This window comes from Myotis myotis, unplaced genomic scaffold, assembly GCF_014108235.1.
Source record: "Myotis myotis isolate mMyoMyo1 unplaced genomic scaffold, mMyoMyo1.p scaffold_m19_p_3, whole genome shotgun sequence".
NCBI classification, from domain to species: Eukaryota; Metazoa; Chordata; class Mammalia; order Chiroptera; family Vespertilionidae; genus Myotis; species Myotis myotis.
In genome coordinates, this window is record NW_023416335.1 from 6,091,421 (window position 1) to 6,109,177 (window position 17,757).

At 55.9% G+C, this 17,757-nt stretch overlaps 1 protein-coding gene across 9 annotated transcripts in view; it reads right to left on the minus strand.

Annotated features, from left to right (window-relative positions):
• Positions 1 to 1,183: 1,183 nt before the first annotated feature.
• Positions 1,184 to 17,757, minus strand: part of IRF2 (interferon regulatory factor 2) — a 76,285-nt gene continuing 59,711 nt past the window's right edge. For 7 of the 9 annotated variants that reach the window (XM_036297758.1, XM_036297753.1, XM_036297754.1 and 4 more), the window contains 3 exons: positions 10,628 to 10,792; positions 3,612 to 3,658; positions 1,184 to 2,459 (listed from right to left, as the gene is read on the minus strand). In XM_036297758.1, the coding sequence (XP_036153651.1) occupies positions 2,157 to 2,459; positions 3,612 to 3,658; positions 10,628 to 10,792 (515 nt within the window). In that variant the 3' untranslated portion in view covers positions 1,184 to 2,156. The remainder of the gene's footprint in view (positions 2,460 to 3,611; positions 3,659 to 10,627; positions 10,793 to 17,757) is intronic. The other 2 variants (XM_036297751.1, XM_036297759.1) reach the window with 2 other exon arrangements.

A 17,757-nucleotide genomic window follows, 5' to 3' on the forward strand; every position in this document is an offset into this window, starting at 1 on the left:
CCCCAGGTTAGCCATCTCCTCCACACCCCCAGGTTAGCCATCTCCTCCACACCCCCAGGTTAGCCATCTCCTCCACACCCCCAGGTTAGCCATCTCCTCCACACCCCCAGGTTAGCCATCTCCTCCACACCCCCAGGTTAGCCATCTCCTCCACACCCCCAGGTTAGCCATCTCCTCCACACCCCCAGGTTAGCCATCTCCTCCACACCCCCAGGTTAGCCATCTCCTCCACACCCCCAGGTTAGCCATCTCCTCCACACCCCCAGGTTAGCCATCTCCTCCACACCCCCAGGTTAGCCATCTCCTCCACACCCCCAGGTTAGCCATCTCCTCCACACCCCCAGGTTAGCCATCTCCTCCACACCCCCAGGTTAGCCATCTCCTCCACACCCCCAGGTTAGCCATCTCCTCCACACCCCCAGGTTAGCCATCTCCTCCACACCCCCAGGTTAGCCATCTCCTCCACACCCGGGGGCAGGAGGGAGGCAGCTGTCTCAGCTCCCGGGTTCACAGACAGGCACAGACACAGACACGTGGGAGCGTGAGGTCAGCACCGAGGCTTCCCAAGGTCAGGACGACACCTTGACGTCCAGATGGGTGGTGGTGGTGGTGGTGTCTGGGTCCTTAAATTCACATTTCTCACTGGAAAGACGTGCCCTAAGTCTGAGACCTCTGTCTATGGCCCCGGGTCCTGGAAAGAAGACAGACTTAGAGTAGGAACCCAGCAGACAGTTCCAGGTGAAGATGCCTTGCCCAGGGGCCCATCATGTGACCCAGATGTGACATTTCGGTCATGCCCCTGGGCGAGAAGAGAAAAGCCAGGGCGGTGGTGTGTGCTCAAGCAGAGACAGTGGGCGGTAAAAAGCCTCCCCCATCGTCACACCAGACTTGGGCTTCATCACGCCCTTGACTGACCACCTAAGTGACCTTGAGGAAAGGCATTTCCTGGGCACAGCTGTGATGACTGCGGAGGGTGACTCCCGTGAAACACGCAGCACAGCGCCTGGCTAGGGACCACCCTCAACGCAGGCGGCCGTTCCTGTCCTCACAGGAGGAACCTCTGGGGTTTCTTGCGGCAGAAACAGGACAATGTGTTGGTCCCCACGGAGAAACGATCCTTTGTCGGTCCTGCCCCGTGACTGTGCTCCAAAGTACAGACAGACGAAGCCAGGCGTGACGCCCATTAAAAATTTAACTATATATCATATTCATTTATTATCAATCCACAGGATAATTTGATTGCTACATGAGCTCATAAAAGCTTTTCCACCTTTACAAAATTAAAAAACAGTGTGCCACAAGGGTGTCAGAACAACTGCTGAGAAACAAGAAAAGGAATCTTAAAATTATAAATTTGCTGTAGAAAAGATAAAAAACGATTTTATTTAGAATTTTTTTTACCTTGAATAAAATATTCCCCTGTATAAAAAATAAAAAAGCTTGCTCTGGTTAGAATTAGAGGATTCTCTCTCTCACTCTCTCTCTTTTTTTATCTTCAAATCTGGGAATTTGCATAAGATCTCAAGGTCATTTTCCTTTGTACCGCGTGGCCTTCAAGCATTAGCAGATTCAGAAAGATGCTCTCTCTTAAAGCAGTCTGCACATGGGACACTGGGGAGAAGTGCCCTTTCCGCTCCTCCTCCTCCGGGTGCGTGCGGAGCCCACAGCCGCCGGGGGAGGAGGAGGGGGCCGGGAGGGGGCAGGGGAGGGCCGAGAAGTAGGCCAGGGCTCCAGAAGGTCTGTCTGTAAGTGCTTTACGATAAGGTGCAGAAGCCGGAGTCGCTAGTACTGCCCTATGTACATATTCACAAGGGTAACCTCTTCCAGCTCGTTCACATTTTCTCCTCCGCTCGCTCCGAGGCGGCCGCTCCGCGAGGGGGCCGCGGCCGCAGGCAGCCGCGCGGGGGTTGGTCCTATGCCGTCCTTGCACGTGGGGAGCAGCCCCGGGAGACCCAGCAGGCTCTAGAGACACGTGTCCGCCACCGGGCTGGCGTCCTGAGTTAGAGAGAAGCCCGGCGACACCGCGGTCGCTGTCCTGTGGCCGAGGCTCTGTCCTTCGATGTGTCTAGAACAGGTGTCAGAGAGAAAAATAAAATACAAACAAACAACACGAAGCCAAGACGGGCCGACGGCCGACCGCCGGGGAGGTCGCGGGCCTAACAGCTCTTGACGCGGGCGATGTCGGACGTCTTCTTGATGACGCTGGCCCGGGTCTCGCGGTCCGGCCGGCTGCCGCTGGGCGCGGGGGCCACGGAGGCCGCGAGCGGGTGGTCGGGGTACGGGGGCCAGGAGCTGCTGAAAGGCATCGGGTAGTTCTCCTCCTTGATGGTGACCTGGAGGTCGGGCTTGTTGGAGGTCACGAAGGTGGCCATGCTGGGCAGCAGGTAGGTGCTCCGCGTGCCCATGTTGCTGAGGTACTGCTTGCCTTCGATGTTCCGCTTCCGCCAGGGCGGTCGTCCCTTTAAAGAGAAAGAGTGAAGGTGTGTTTTCTTTCCCTGCTACTGGCTGGCGCTTAAAAAAAAACAAGTACCACCATCCCCACGTGTTAGGAAACTGATTTCCTAAGAGTCGTGGAAGGAACGGGAGCTTAGCAACTCCAAGGCCCTCCACTGACACCATCGCAGCTGGGCCGGCCCCGCCCGCGGTGGTTCCTCTTCCCTTTTCGTCGGTTCCCATTTGCCGCCTCCCGGGGCGCAGCCAGGACTGTTCTACGCAGGCAGAAGAGCAGGGCAGCGGCTTGGTATCTGCTTCCCCTCTGCTCCCTGCCCAGCCCCGGCACTGGTGGCCGGTTGTCATGGAGACTGGTTCCTCCTGGATGGCCCGATCGGAGGGAGGGCAGTGAGAAACAGCCCCGCACAGGGAGCGCCCCTGACTGCCTGCAAATGGGTGCTGCTTGGAGCTCCAGGGTGCCAAGCAGATGGCTAAGCCCCAGGGTAGCCTCCTTCAGAGGAGCTGGAATGCTGACCTTGAAGACGTGGGCTGGGGTGTCTGTGAGCCTCTACACCTGTCTCGTTTCTTCAGAATTCCTGGGCTACACTGGAGAGCGTGCGGTGCACTGGGAACCCACTAATTCAAACAGCCGTCCGTCGGTCAGACTCCCCCCTCTCCCTCAGACACAAAGCAGGCTTTGGCAGGGATGCTCTCCATCACCAGCACAGCCCTTTCCTGCCACGTGCGAGGCAGCCTAGCAAAGGGAGACACAGGGGAAGCAGTGACCCAGAATCAGGACCCACACACCTGCCCGCAGGGGCGGGGTGCCAGGTGCAGTGGGTATTTGCTTAGCACTGTCACACGCTCACATCTGGCTCCTGCGTGTGGTCACTGGGACGTACTATTTCTGCTAGAGAACTAGGCTGTTTATAGTGGTTGGAACATCAGCGTTTGCTGGCCTGCATTTCAGTTTCCTTTTCCTTCTCTTTCCAATGGTAACGTCAGCTCCCAAAGCTTCATGTTATCATTCAAAACCTAAAAGTCTGACATGTTTCATGTTCTGTACACTTGACCACACACACACACACACACACACACACACACACACACACAAATCCAAGAGTAAAACTCACGACCAGAAGGAAAGGAACGTAAGGAGGGAGGGGCGGGCAGGTGCTCACCTCGGCGCTCTCCTCGTCGCTGGGCACACTGTCGGTGGTTTCGCTTTCTGTTCATGAGAGAGAAACACAGGACGGTCATTCCTGCCCGCAAACGGTCTCGAAGCTCAGGTGTTTAGAAAACGTGTCAGCACTTCTTTTCCCAGAAGAGAAATGGGTACGTGACCTCCCAATCTCCATCCCCTTCCTAAGGTCAAACTCTGACCTCGGGAGATGCCAGAGTGGCCATGGCCCTTCCGAGAAAGGTCCGAGGGCAGAGGGGGGCGGGGGGCTGGCTTCCCGTGGGCCAGGCAATGTTTGCTCACGGCCACCACTTCCCAGGGTTGGGTGCTGGTTGCGAGGTGCCCTGCTGCTGCGCCCTACGCCCACGCTCCTGCCTCCCGCCAGGCCGGTCCTCACCAAGGATGTCTCCCCGGCCCCACACGGGTCCGCTCCCCCAGCCCAGGTCAATCCGCTCACTAAGTCCCAACTCGCAGCCTTTCTCCATCACCCCATTCACTCAGATCCCTCCTTGCCTCACACCCCTTTGGTGCTGATATCTGGGATTTGTAAGTTGCACCCAGGTCACTGTGGGGGGCTGATTCCAGGGTGGCCACCATGATCCTCACCCTGGTGTTTGCCTTCTTGTGGGGTTCCCTCCTTGGGAGGGAGTGGGGGGTGGGGAGAAGACCTGCGACTTGCTTTAAACCACAGAACACAGCGAAGGTGATGGGGGGGGTGTGATTGCCTAACCAGACCGAGACCTGTGTGTTGAGGAGAGTGTCGCTGGCCTCGAGGAAACGAGCAGTCATGTTGGGAAGGTTCGTATGACAAAGAATTAAGGGCTGCTTCCCGCCAACAGCCAGCAAGGAACTATGTTTACTGTACCCCACACCGTAGGAGCTGGGACACAGACCCCCACTTCGGGCCTCAGATGGGACAGCCCTGGGCCGCACCTGGACTGCAGATGTGTGCAGGGGGCCCTGAGCTCAGCCGCTCCTGCACCCCGGCCCTCGGGAACGGGCGTTAGTAAATGTGCGCTGTTTGCAGCCACTGCGTTTGTGGTTAGACGGCAGGCAGCCAGAGATAAGGAGCTCTGTGCCCGTCCCGACCCGCCTGCCCGCTGTGAGCCACTCCCCGGAGCTGCCGTTTCCTCGTCTGCAAAACGGGAGGCCACTCCTTCCAAGAGGGTTCGGTGACGCGTGGGCGAGGCGGGGCGAGGCCTGCCAGGGCCTGGGACGGGGCGCACTGGGTCAGGGGACTGTGCCTCTGCCCAGAGCCCCAGGCCTTGGCCGCACTGGATCTGCACATGCTAGACTCACGCAGTCCAAGTCGACGGCTGGTGATCACAAGTCACATATAATGTAAGACTGTTTTAAGCAAATATAAGTTTTAATTTTTTTAAGTAAAAAATCTTAAAACTTTTTTAAGTAAAAAAAAATTGTGTGCAGTTGCTCAGCGTTCACAGTTTTGAGAAAACCAAATACGAAGTGTAGAACTCTGGAAATACAGACCGTGAGAGACCCTGAGGCTGGTCATTCATTTTACAGGCAAGGCCTGAGGGGCAACCATACGGCGAACATTCGCTGAGGCCACGGCCAGGGCTGGGCCGCGCCCGTGTACAGCGGCCTCGTTCAGCCTCCCCAGGAGTGTTCATGGGGAGCAGCGCCCATCCTCCTCCCATTAAGCAGAAGAGCTCCCGGCCCTCAGGCCTCTCAGCCTTTCACCCGAACCCACTGAGGAACTGGCCTCCCGTCTCGCTTCCTGCTGGTGGCGCAGCCGGGACTGGCCGGCCCAGCCCAGCCCTGCTGCCCGCCCAGCGCACAGGGCACAGACCAGGCTCCCTGGAACGAAGGCTGGAGAACCCGAGGACAAACCCTAGACAGAGAGAGCGAGCAGGCTGACCACACGGCTCCACCCCGCAGCCTTTTTGCGGTGGCAGGGCCACTGTTCTCCAGCGACTTCTCCCGGGCACGAGCGATTACCGACGGACCATGAGCAACTAGAGGAGGACCTGCCCCTCCTCAGACGAGGCAGATGTCCCCAAAGCATCCGCCTGGGAGCCACAGACCCTCGCTGGTAATGGCCGTGGCTCCCACTCCAGCCTCGGATGAAATTTCAAGACCCGCTTCCCCTTGCTGGGCTGAGCTTTCTCTGGCTCTGAAGCCAAGGTTTCTCTTCCTTTCATACGTGTCCTGACCCCTCCACTCCTAACTGCCCCCAGAGGTGCCTTTCCCTTTCCATGAAAAACAAACAGATGCCAACGGGCATGGCTGGGGGCTGGAAATATGCAGACATGGGGTTCCACAGCCCAAGCCACAGCTGCGGGAGGGGTGGGAGGCAGGCCCTGGGCGAGGCTCCTCAGAAGACCTCACACAGACCATGAGCATGAGCACAACGTCAACCACCCTTTAAGTCCCAGCTTGTGGCTTCAGGGAAGCAGCTGGAGACAAGAAAAGACACACATGCTCTGAGCTCTCGCTTCCGCTGACCCTGTGTGAGCCAAGAGCGTGTTTCTGAACTGAGACGATGCCCTGGAGTGGCTACAAGGCTCTCCGCGTGCCACACTTTCCCATGAGGTTTAAAGGTCCGGCCTGGGTGCCTTCCACATGGAAGCTGGACGAACAGGAGCAGCTGGACGCTGCAGCGGGGATGCGGGCCCCTCTCTAGAGGACAGTGGTCCTCGGGCTGCCCGCAACCATGGCTCCAAGTGCTTTGCTGGGGGGCGCTCAGGCCCGGTTCCGGTTTGACTTCACCGTTATCATCGCCACTTTCCGGGTCCATTCATATCCCACAAATAAGCCCCCTGTGGCTGCTGCTTTCCCGATCAGTGTTAGTGCCGAAACTCCAGCAGGAGTTAGTTCACTTTTACTGCTGATTGCTTTGGATTTGGCTTTTTTATTTACTTCAAATAAAATGGAATTTAAAAATATATATATTGGGAGCTGCTCCCCTGCTGGTCTGAGTAAGTTCTGAGAATGCTAACAGGTACTCGATCAGAGATCATCCATTTCACCTTCCTGGGCCCCGCTTCCCTGAAGGCCACTGGGTGGGGGTGGGGGGGTGCCTAGCTGATCGCCAAGACCCTCCTCCCGGCCACAGCTCGAGGAGGACGCTCGCCTTAGGCTCCCGCTGCACTTCAGCCCAGTGTTCACGGCCAAACCTTCTCGGGAACACAGAGCAGGAGGAACAGTATGTTTTCCAGGAAAGCCGTTCTGCACGCTGACATCCTGGTACATTTTCTGGAAGGTTCTCGTTCGACAAGTGTCAGGAAGGTTGAGGAGGATTTCTTTCCCTTGATCATTTGCTCAATCGCTTTCATTCGGGCTCGATTAAAAGGTTCAAATCAGAGTGGTCTTCATCTCCAAGAACCTTTATCCTTGCCCGCCCCCCCCCCCCCCAGCAGAATGCAATGGTTTCTGTCAGGACCCCACATCTTCGCTGCCGGCTGCTGGTCAGCAGGCGACCTCCGTTCTCTGGGCTGTGACCGGTCAGTCCCTCGTGTCATGCTTCCTTCCCCAGCTGGTGTCCCACCCTCTCACCCGCCTTCTCCAAGCGCTCTGGTGGCTTTCCTTGGCTTTCCTTTCCGACACCAGCAGCCACCTAGCAACACCCTGGTGTCACCCCTCAGGCGAGAGGCCTATGGACGGACCTTCAGAGACAAATGTCTCTCCTCTAGGCTCCCCAGCAGGGCCCTGGGACCCCCTCCCCAGGATGGAGGTGTGACGGATCCAACCAGCACTCTCTGCTGCCTTCAAACACCCGAGGCAAGGACCTCCACTCAGAGAAACCCCTGGTCTCTCTTCTCGCTCGCCATCCTTTTTAGACCAAAGACAGACTTGCAGAACCGAGGGTGGTGTGCGATCCTGCAGGGATTACATTTCAGTGTCAGAAGGGGAAACAGCTAACAACAGCCTCCAAATACCAGTTTCCTAAGCAAAGGAATGGGATTGGTTAGCAGAGGTTGAAATACAGTTGAATAAGCAAAACCAAAAAGAAAAAACACAAACCAACAAATAAACAGACCCACACCCTGTCATGGAAAGCAGGCCAACAGCCAACCCTACTGGGAACATACAGGTGGAAAGGGGACAACAACCAAAAAACTGCCTTTCCTAGCAGCAAGCTCTAAATCCGACTCATGAGACTTACACCAGCCATGGCCAGTCACAGGTACGTTTCCCACATGCCCTCAGCTCTGGGACCGCCGCAGTGATGAAACATTTTGGCTCCAACCAACAAGCGCCCCCCCCCCCCCCCAGGGCTCTGGAGAATCCAGATGTTGAGAACAACGGAAGGACTGAAGGCCAGGCTCCAACAGGGCCGGCTTGCGCCTGCCAGCCCGGCACGGAGCCTTCTTCTGAGACCCATGCAGATGTCCTGGAGCGGGGAATGCAGTTCTCGGGGTTCTGATGCCAACGCAAGAAGCCACGGCTGGCGGAACAGCAGGGGGAGGCCTTTCCAGCATCGCTGAGAAGACTTCAGAGAAGTCTGATTCGACACACACACAGAGAAGTCTATCAGAAAGCTCCAACCTGTTAAAAACCACATGGGCCCTACCTGCTTTGCTCAGTGGCTAGAGCGTCGGCCTGTGGACAGAAGGGTCCCAGGTTCGATTCCGGTCAAGGGCACGTACCTCGGTTGCAGGCTCCTCCCCAGCCCGGGCCCTGGTTGGGGCTCGTGCAGGAGGCAACCCATCGATGTGTTTCTCTCACATCATTATTTCTCTGTCTTTCCCTCTCTCCCACTCTCCCTAATAGTCAATGGGAGAACACCTTCGGGTGAGGAGAACCGCCGCCGCCTGGGGAGTCGTGCAGCAGGGGCTGCAGCCACAGCCACGGAGCTCTGAGCAGAGCCGCTGCGTGTTCCTGGCTCCCGTTATCTCTGCTGTGAAGCCCAGGCCGGAACATTCCGCCCTGCCTCCTGCGGTGGTCTCTGTGATCACCAGAGGTGGACGTGTCCCGAGGGCAGAGCCCCGCGTGACTGTCGGGGGCAGCATCTGGGTGGCAGGGCTCAGAGCGGGCCTCTGGCATAAGCTCCCTGTGGGTGCTCACTGTGCCATCCTGTTGTTCACCCCTGGGCCCACGGCTTTCACCCGCATCAGCCCTGGATTCCTGATTTCAAACAGGGCACCGTGATGATGCCCAGGCTGACGGGTTATTCTCATGATCATGAAGTCAATGGGCGCCCAGCATCCACGCGGTTCCCAGGGCACAACGAACAGGCAGGAAAGCGCAGTGATGATTCCTGGGGCTGCAAACCCCAGCGCGGGACTCGCACACAGGCGTGCAGAACGTGCCTGATGATTAAGTAACTGACAGCTGACCCCGTCTGACAGATGAGACGCTTCTTGCGGCCAAGGCGGTGCCCGCACTACTTTAGTGTTCCTGGCACCATGGAAAGCAGGGCCTTGAGGACACTGTGCCACGTGAAATAAGCCCATTCCCCACAGGACAATCCTGGTGATTCCACGTTAGAGGAGGCACCCGGAGTAGCCAAACCCACAGAAAGTAGACGGGGCTGACGGCCGCGGGGGAGGGGGAGAGGTTCCGTTTGGGAAGATGAACGAAGCTGTGGAGATGACAACGGTGAGGGCTGCACAGCAACGTGAACGCACTTATGCCGCCGAAACAGCAAAATGGCCCATTTTATGGTATGTATATTTTACCGTAATTTTTTAAAAGTCAGTTAAAAAGACAGTTGGGGTTCGGGTTATTTAGTAACTGAGAGCTCACCAACGTCCTGTCCCATGGGGTGGCCCCTGCAGCCTGGGAAAGGGACACTGGGAAGGATCCTGAGCCACGTATCAGAGCTGCCCGCGGTCACTCGCGGCTGGGCCTTGCTTCGTACTTTCAATGTTCGCAAGCAGCAGCACTGACTCAGCCATATTTCCTACTTGTGACCGAGTCCCCAAACACTGACTGGAGGCTGCTGGGAAGGGAGCGGAGACGATGCGACACTGACTGGAGACCGCTGGGAAGGGAGCGGAGACGATGCAACGGTGGCGGGAAAGGAGCCTCGGAAAGGATGGAGAACCCACGGGTGGAGTTCCAACCCTGACCGTCTGGCCAGTTCCTGCCATGACAGGCCATTCCTGGGGCATCGGAAACAGGCTCAGCTTCCTGGCCAATCAGAAGCTGCACTGAGTTGAAAAAGAAGGGGAACTGTCCAGCCGGTGTGGCTCAGCAGTAGAGCGTCGACCCAGGAACCAAGAGGTCACCAGTTTGATATCTGGTCAGGGCACATGCCCAGGTTGTGGGCTCCATCCCCAGTTTGGGGCATGTGAGAGGCAGCCGATCGGTGATGTGTCTCTCTCATTGATGTTTCTACCTCTCTCTCCCTCTCCTTCCCCTTTCTCTAAAAATCAATACTATATATATATATATATATATATATATATATATATATATTCCTTAAAACGGGGGGGGGGCAATGGGGCGATAAGGACACATATGTAATACCTTAATCTATATATATATATATATATATATATATATATATATATATATATATATATATCTATATCAAGAAAGAGAAGGGGAATGGGGAATGTATGTGGGAGTCACAAATAAACCTGGTGGAATGGAATGAGGCTTGGGGTCTGAAGGTTGAGGTCAAGTCCTGACCCAAACACTTACTGACTGTGTGACCTGGAACATGTCCCTCCACTTCCCAAACGGAAGGAACTGGGGGACATGATCCCTGCGGTCCTACCCAGCATGGCCAAGCTCAGCTTCCATTACGAACATCCTTCCAAATTTCTGAGAATTTGTGCAAACAAAATAGGCTCAAATGAACTTACTTGTCCACAGAAATGTTATTACGTGTTAAGTCATGCATGGAAATATGTGGACGATCAAGTGGAGACACGTGGAGACCCTGTCTGCTGAGAACAAATGTGCCCAAGGCATGCCGGTCGAGAGAGTCAGAGCAAGAACAATCCCGGGAGAGAGGGGAGGCTGTCTGCTGGGCAGGGCGGGCGCCCCGACTAAAGGAGCCCTCCCCTGCCCCTTGCACCGCACCAGAGCTCCCCACCTCACCTGCGTAGGAAGACACGGGGGAAATCTGCAGAGGGTACAGCTCGCTCATGCTGACCGGCTGCTCATCGCTCTCAGTGGTCACCTCCACCACCTGGCAAATGTCTGGCGGGTTGGTGACAATCTCTTGATCCTCGATGTTGCTGTCCAGATGTGACTGCCCTACAACTTCAAAGAGAGGAAAGCTGTCACGCACCAACGCCTCCCGATGCCAGTTCCCACACACTCTCAGGACTGAGCCCCTTCCCCAAGAGCCGACCAGCCTGGGCTCAGAGTCTCGGTCACCACGTGCCAACGGCCGTGAGATGAAGACCAAGCCCCGGGCTCCCGGGACGGTTCCCAGCAGGCGGACATGGACGTCCCGGGACGTCCCGGGACGTCCTCACAGGGGGCAACGTCCCACCCCAGCCCAGGCCCAGCCACCAGCGGCTGCACCCGGACCTCGCCCCAGGCCCAGTCGGACAGTGCCTGGAACGGACCCATTTCTGTTCTCTGCTCCTGCTCCAAACGAAGCTGTGTGCTATGTTCCGAGTCCTAGGGTTCAGAGACACATGCTCAGATCTTAGTAGGAAGAAAGGACCACCCCAATCCACCCACCGTGGATCTAGCTGTGGGGTGTCCTGTTCATTCTCCCCAGGCCATGCGCCTGCTGGACGAAAGAGCAGAGTGGTGGGCAGATGCTCGCCCGGTTCTCACTCATTCATGTGCGTAGCATTAGCATCGACTCCCCAGAACACTGACAAGATGAATTCTGACCGCCCGGCTCCGAATCCCGCCTCACGTTTTTAAATCAAACCTTTCAGAGTGAGATTATTATGGATTCGCAAACCGCGGTAAGAAGTAATAGACAGAGACCCTGTGTGCCCTTCACCCAAGTTTCCACTGATGACAACACCTCGCAGAACCACAGGACAAGGTCAGGATGCTACTGACAGCTGTCCATGCATCCGCTCTGATCTCCTCCGTCGCTGCATTCTGCGTGTGCTGATGGGTGTGCACTTAGTTCTATGCGGCCTTATCACAGACACAGCTTCACACACCCGCCCACAGTCACCAACACAAGCATCTCCTATGTCACTCTTCTGTAACCATGTCCGCCTTCCTTCAGCCACCCCTTCTCACTAATCCCTGACACCCACCAACTGTCTTCTATTTCTCTACTTTTGGACATTTCAAGAGTGTGTTCTCAACAGACCCACACAGTAATCCTTTGAGCTTGGCTTTTTTTTTTTTTCACTCGGCATAATCCCCTGGAGGTTTATTCATCCAGGCTGTGTATGTCCAGAGGTGTGTGTGTCAGGAGCTGGCCCCTTTTCACTGCCGAGTGACATTCCATGGTTTGGATGTCCCTCGGTCTAGCCACCCTCTGAAGGACTTTGGGGTCACGTCCGTCCCTTGGCTCTTACAAACAAGGCTGCTAAGAACATCTGTGCGCAGGTTTTGTATACACGTGAGCTCCCATTTCTCTGGGATGATGTATCCCAAGAGTGCAGTTGCTGGGTTATGTGGCAATCACATGTCTAGTTTTACAAGAAACTGCCAAACTGTTACCCAGAGTGGCTGCACCATCTTACATTCCCACCAGCATGGATGGGTAACCTTCTTTAAAAACACCCTCACCTGAGGACATGCTGAGAGAGAAGAAAGGAAGGGGAGAACATCAATCGGGTTGCCTTCCGTGCCTCCAGGACTGGGGATCAAACCCACAATCCAGGTGTCTGCCCTGACCGGGAATCAAACCGCAACCCTTTGGTGCATGGGATGACGTCCAACCTACTGAGCCACTGGGCTGGGCTGGATAACCTAACTTACGCACAGTCTCTCCAGCTTTTGGTGTGGTCACTATTTTTTTATTTTTTAGCCATTGTGACTATCATAGCTTTAATTTCCTGCTCTACCCCTAATGCCCTGCCTACTGTTACCCAGAGCTGACCTCATACTTCAGTGGGCAATTAACTGGACGGAACACACCTGAAAACTGGACCTCAGCACGCTGCCATCGTGTGTAAGTTATTTTAACATTTCCTGCCCTAGAAACGACAGGGCAAGCGTCACCACCGTTACAAATACAGCCACCAGGCACAGAGACGCGGAGTGACTTGTCCAAGGCCACACAGCTGGGATCACGCGCAGTGCTCTGTCCCGGACGTGCCCCCCCCTCCCCCCGCCCCCCGCCACCTGCAAATGTTCAGGTCCGGCAGGAAGGCGACACTCCCCTCTCCTGGAGAAGTCAGCCTTCCCAGGCCAGGTCCTGTTTTCACGGCTCTCAGTCTTGTCTTTTTTCTTTAAATATATTTTATTGATTTTTTTTTTTTTTTTTTTTTTTACAGAGAGGAAAGGAGAGGGACAGAGAGTCAGAAACATGGATGAGAGAGAAACATCGATCAGCTGCTTCCTGCACACCCCCCACTGGGGCTGTGCCCGCAACCACAGTACATGCTCCTTGACCGGAATCGAACCTGGGGCCCTTCGGTCCGCAGGCCGACGCTCTATCCACTGAGCCAAACCGGTCAGGGTGCTCACAGTCTTTTCATTGCTCACGCATTTTTGTTTGTAAGTGGTTCCTGCTCTGACTGCATTTTGGGGGAGATGAAAAGACATACCTAAGGCAGGGAAGGGCTGGGGGGCATCCACGGATCACTAAGGCAGGCTGGGAGAGGAGACGCGGGGTGTGACAAGGGTGCACACGGCGAAGCACGTGGAAGGGGAGGGGAGGGAAGGTTTTCCTGGAGGGGAGGAAATTAAAGCGAAGAAAGGCAGGAGAAACCTGGCGGGCAGGCTCCCGAACTCTCCCTTGACCCCTGGGGCTACCTGTCTGAGCACGAGAACATCAGTCACACAGTTCACTGGACACACACTGAGCGCGACACCGACCCCTCTCACGTTCCTTCTGCCTCTTCTCCCAAATAAAATACAACAGCAGGAAGCGAGACTTCCCAAGTCCCAGAAGCAGTTAGGGGTGGAGACAGAAACCTAACGGGTGTCAGAATGTGTCTGAGGAGAGGGGTGTACGCAATACCCACTCTCAGGCCGCTCAGATCTGCGGGTGGTTGGTACCAAAGCCGCTTCGACTTCCGATGCTGCGCTGCCTTCCCCACAGGCACGGCAGCTCAGCCTCTCCCTACTTTTACCCCTTTGTTCGGCCAAAATTCCCTCCCTCACTGTTGCTTTTTAATCCTCATCTGAGGAGACTGGTTTATTGACTTGATAAAGAGAAAGACAGAGAGAGACCACTGTCTCCTGCACACACCCCAACGGGGGCTCGGACCCACAGCCTTTTGGTGCGCAGGACGACACTCTGAGCCGCCCGGCAGGCCTCTCCTCACTGCTTTCCCACAACGCCCGACGCTGTGATTCAACTAACAAGGCTAACTGGGCACCTACTTCGCACAAGGCTTTGCTGTCAGGTACTGGGGGCAGAGAGGGCATGGGGTCCAGGGCCTGGTGTGTGAGGGAGAAGCCAGCAGGGCCACCGCCGGCACATGGTAAAGAAGAGTAGGTTTAGCACAGCAGCGGGAAGAAGGGGAAGTGGGGAGAGGCCATGTGATGCGAGTGCAGGAAGTGGAGTGTTTTTTCCAGTTCGAGGAATCAAAGGCTTCAGTGAGGCGGTGACAGGGATGGGGAGGAGGGGCGGAGGGCCAGCGACAGGCAGGACTCACAATGCCTGCTTTTTTTGGAGCCTCTTCCCGGCCACCCCGGAGCAGACTGACCTCTCTTTCCTGAGCGCCTCTCACTCACTGTCCCCGCTGTTCAGCCAAAAGTACAGCGTGACACGCCTTGTGACACTGCCTGACGTTCTGCTCCCACCGTGAGTTAAGTCCGTATGTCTTCATCTAAGCTTCTAGCTGTGGTCACCTCCCCATCACATCAGGGCCTCCGAGAGCTGAGGACCCGCACGAGAGCCAAGTCCCAGCAGACGCCCCTGCCCGGCACAGGGGAGCAGCTCAGCGCGTCTCTGCTGGATGCATGAACGGGCAGGCCGGGCTCCCCAACGGCAGCGAGTCCTACAACGGCCCACGACCACTTGCAAACAGCGGGCTTCACACACGTGTTTTCCAGAAAATGTCAGGACATGCAGCAAGTGGGTTTTTTGGACCTGGGTTAATGGTCATTGTCCCAGAAGCTGCAGGTAGAGGAGGAATGTCTCAGGCTGATGAAAATGTCCTGTCTTAACCATAGTGGTGCTTACACAGCAGCACCCACCTGTCAACATTCACAGGCCTGTACGCCTAACGGGGGTTAATGCTACTGTGCTTCACCTAAGCTATGTGACTTACGACAAAAAAGTAGATCAGCACCTTTACTCAACTTTTAAAATTAAATTTATTGGGTAACATCAGTTAAAAACATTAGCCAATTTCAGGTGCACAATACATCTGACACAGCTACACCTGCCTGCTCTGTTGTGTGCGCACCACCCGAGCCTCGTCTCCTCCGTCGCCAGGTATGTGACCCCCCGACCCTCCTGTTCTGAATGCTGGTGACCGGGACTCAGAAGTCAGTCTCTGTTTTGGGCTACAATCCACACCCCCAGTTAAGATCGTCCCTCAGGCAGCGGCCCCAGGAGTGTGCTGCTGCACGCCTCGGGCAGGGACGACCCTTCTCTCCCCGGAACGGCGCTGTGGACACTTTAGAAGCTGTCCAACTCGGAGTCGCAACCCAAGGGAGAAGCAGGGCACTCCCAGCATCTGGACGCTCTCTGCATGTACTGCAGGCACCATCCCCCATCTCTCTCTCTCTCTCTCCCTCCCTCCCTCCCTCTCTCTTTCTCTCCATGTGAACGCACCTCCCGGACCACCAAGCTTTGCCTCAGGTGGTAACATACAGTAACCCTTGACTCATGACAACTGAAAGGTCACGAGAAGAGCAAACGTTCAGCAATCTACTCCGGCCAACACGGTCAGAGGCAGCACCCTCTGGTAAGTAATCACAAACCTAACATCTCCTGAGCACTTAGCTCTGCCCCTCCCACCCCCCACAGGACCCCACCCCCCACAGGAAGTACAGCTCTCATCCTCTTTTAGACAGGAGGCCAGACATCCCGGAGGGCTAAGTAACCAATTCAACGTCAGACAGAGTTAAGTGGCACAACCAGGATTCAAACTCAGCGTCCCCTGACCCAGAGCTCACCCGCGTGCTGCACAGCTTTCTAAGCCCCTCTCAGGTCAAAGGCATGCGGTTCTCACCTCATGAGACGCCTCCCTCCGGGCTCATAGTCAATAATGCAACTCCTTTTCACTGTCCTGTGTCGGGGGCAAAGACAGTCTCCAAGGGCTGGAGGAGCTCGAAACCCACTGGGCTTCCCCGGCTTATGAAGGTCAGCACGTGAGGAAAGAGCCGCCCACAGGAATGCAATTCCCTCTGGACCCAGTGCTGAGAATTACAACAATATTATTCATGGCTGGCTCCCGACGAACCGGTTTCATGCCTTAAAAGGTCAGACTGGCTTTATTAACAATTGTTGACTCAGTGCAGGGCTCCACCGGAGAAAGCAGGGCCCCCACGCCTCGGAGAGAGGCTATCGGAAGCTGAGAGGTCTTGGAAGGTGGGTGGGCCCCTACTGCTTAACAGCCGAAAGCAGCTGAAACCCAGAGAGGCTGGGAACATCGCCAGCGTCACCTGGTAGCTGCAGGGTCGAGGATGAAGCTCCCTGGGCGGCATGTAGCCAGCCGTCTGCAGGGTGCTGGGGGGAGTCCTCGGCCCGAGCTGAGGCCTGCGTTTAACTGTTACCATCAGCCCTGATCCCGCAGCACGGAGGGGGCCTACTTTCCGACTCCGATGTGTTTGAATGCATTTTGATCTCATAGTCCTCATCATTGAGGTGTTTTACCACCTTTCAACCATCCCATGATTTTCCCGCTCCCATTCGATCCTCGTACCTGTGAGATAGGCAGGATCAGTACTATTGTTTTTATTTGTTCATCTTCACCCGAGGATATTTTTCCATTGACTTAGAGAGTGGAAGGGAGGGGAAGAGACAGACAGAGGGAAATACCGATGTGAGAGAGACATGAGTGGTTGCCTCGGACATGTGCCCCAACTGGGGCCAGGGATAGAGCCTGCAACCAAGCCTTGTGCCCTGGACTGGAATCGAGTGCGGGACCCCTCAGTCTGCGGCTGGTGCTCTGTCCACTAGGGCGGGATCTGGCTTGGGCGGGGTCAGTACATTATTTCCGTTTTACAGATGAGGGATGAGGAAACGGAGTCCTAGCGAGGTTAGGGAGCTTGCTGGAGATCACACGGTAAATAAAGGACCGCAGAGCCAGGTCTGGAAACCACGTGTTTAACTTCTAATCTGGTGGACTTTTAAAACAGTTATAACATGGTCATGGTTTGGTCTAGCAGCCCCAGAGCAATGGAGGGAGACCGTCCGTGGGGCGGGTCATAGAGAAGGGAGCCGCGTCCTTGCAGGGCAGGCTGCCCCGACAGCCACGCCCCGTCAGGGGCCTGGGAGGCAAGAGGTGACGGCACCGTGGATACCCCCCTCCCGAGAGAACAGCATCACACACATCGGTGTCCCAGCACAACTCAGAGCAGGGCACCAGCAGGTCTCCAGGGTCAGGAGTCCGGGCCAGCCTTCTTGGGCCGGCAGCACAAGCCCACACTGGGCCTGCGCATACTGTGCCCACGGCGCCTTAGCAGCTGCCCACAGCAGCAAGCGCACAGCCAGCCTCACTCTCTCCCGACGGCACGTGGGAGTCCAACTGTTCAGAATAATTCAGATTCAAAACGGGTTCTGAGGAGTCGGGCAGGGACCAGGACGCTGGGCCATGAGGGAGACTACCGGTCACTGTCCTCCAGGCAATGGTGACCTGGGGAGACGGGCATTTTAAAAAATCGCTGTGTGGAGAATGAACGGGGAGGGGACAGAATGAAAGAGGAGGTGAGACTGGGAGGAGCAGCAGAAGTAGAAAGAAGGGCCCTAGCTGGTCTGGCTCAGTGGAGAGCGCCTCAGCCTGCGGACTGAAGGGTCCCAGGTTCAATTCCGGTCCAGGGCACACCACCGGGTTGCGGGCATGGTCCCCCTGCAGGAGGCAGCCAATCAATGATTCTCTCATCACTGATGTTTCTCTCTCTCTCCCTTCCTCTCTGTAATCAATAGAAGTATTTTTTTAAAAAAGAAGTAGAAAGAA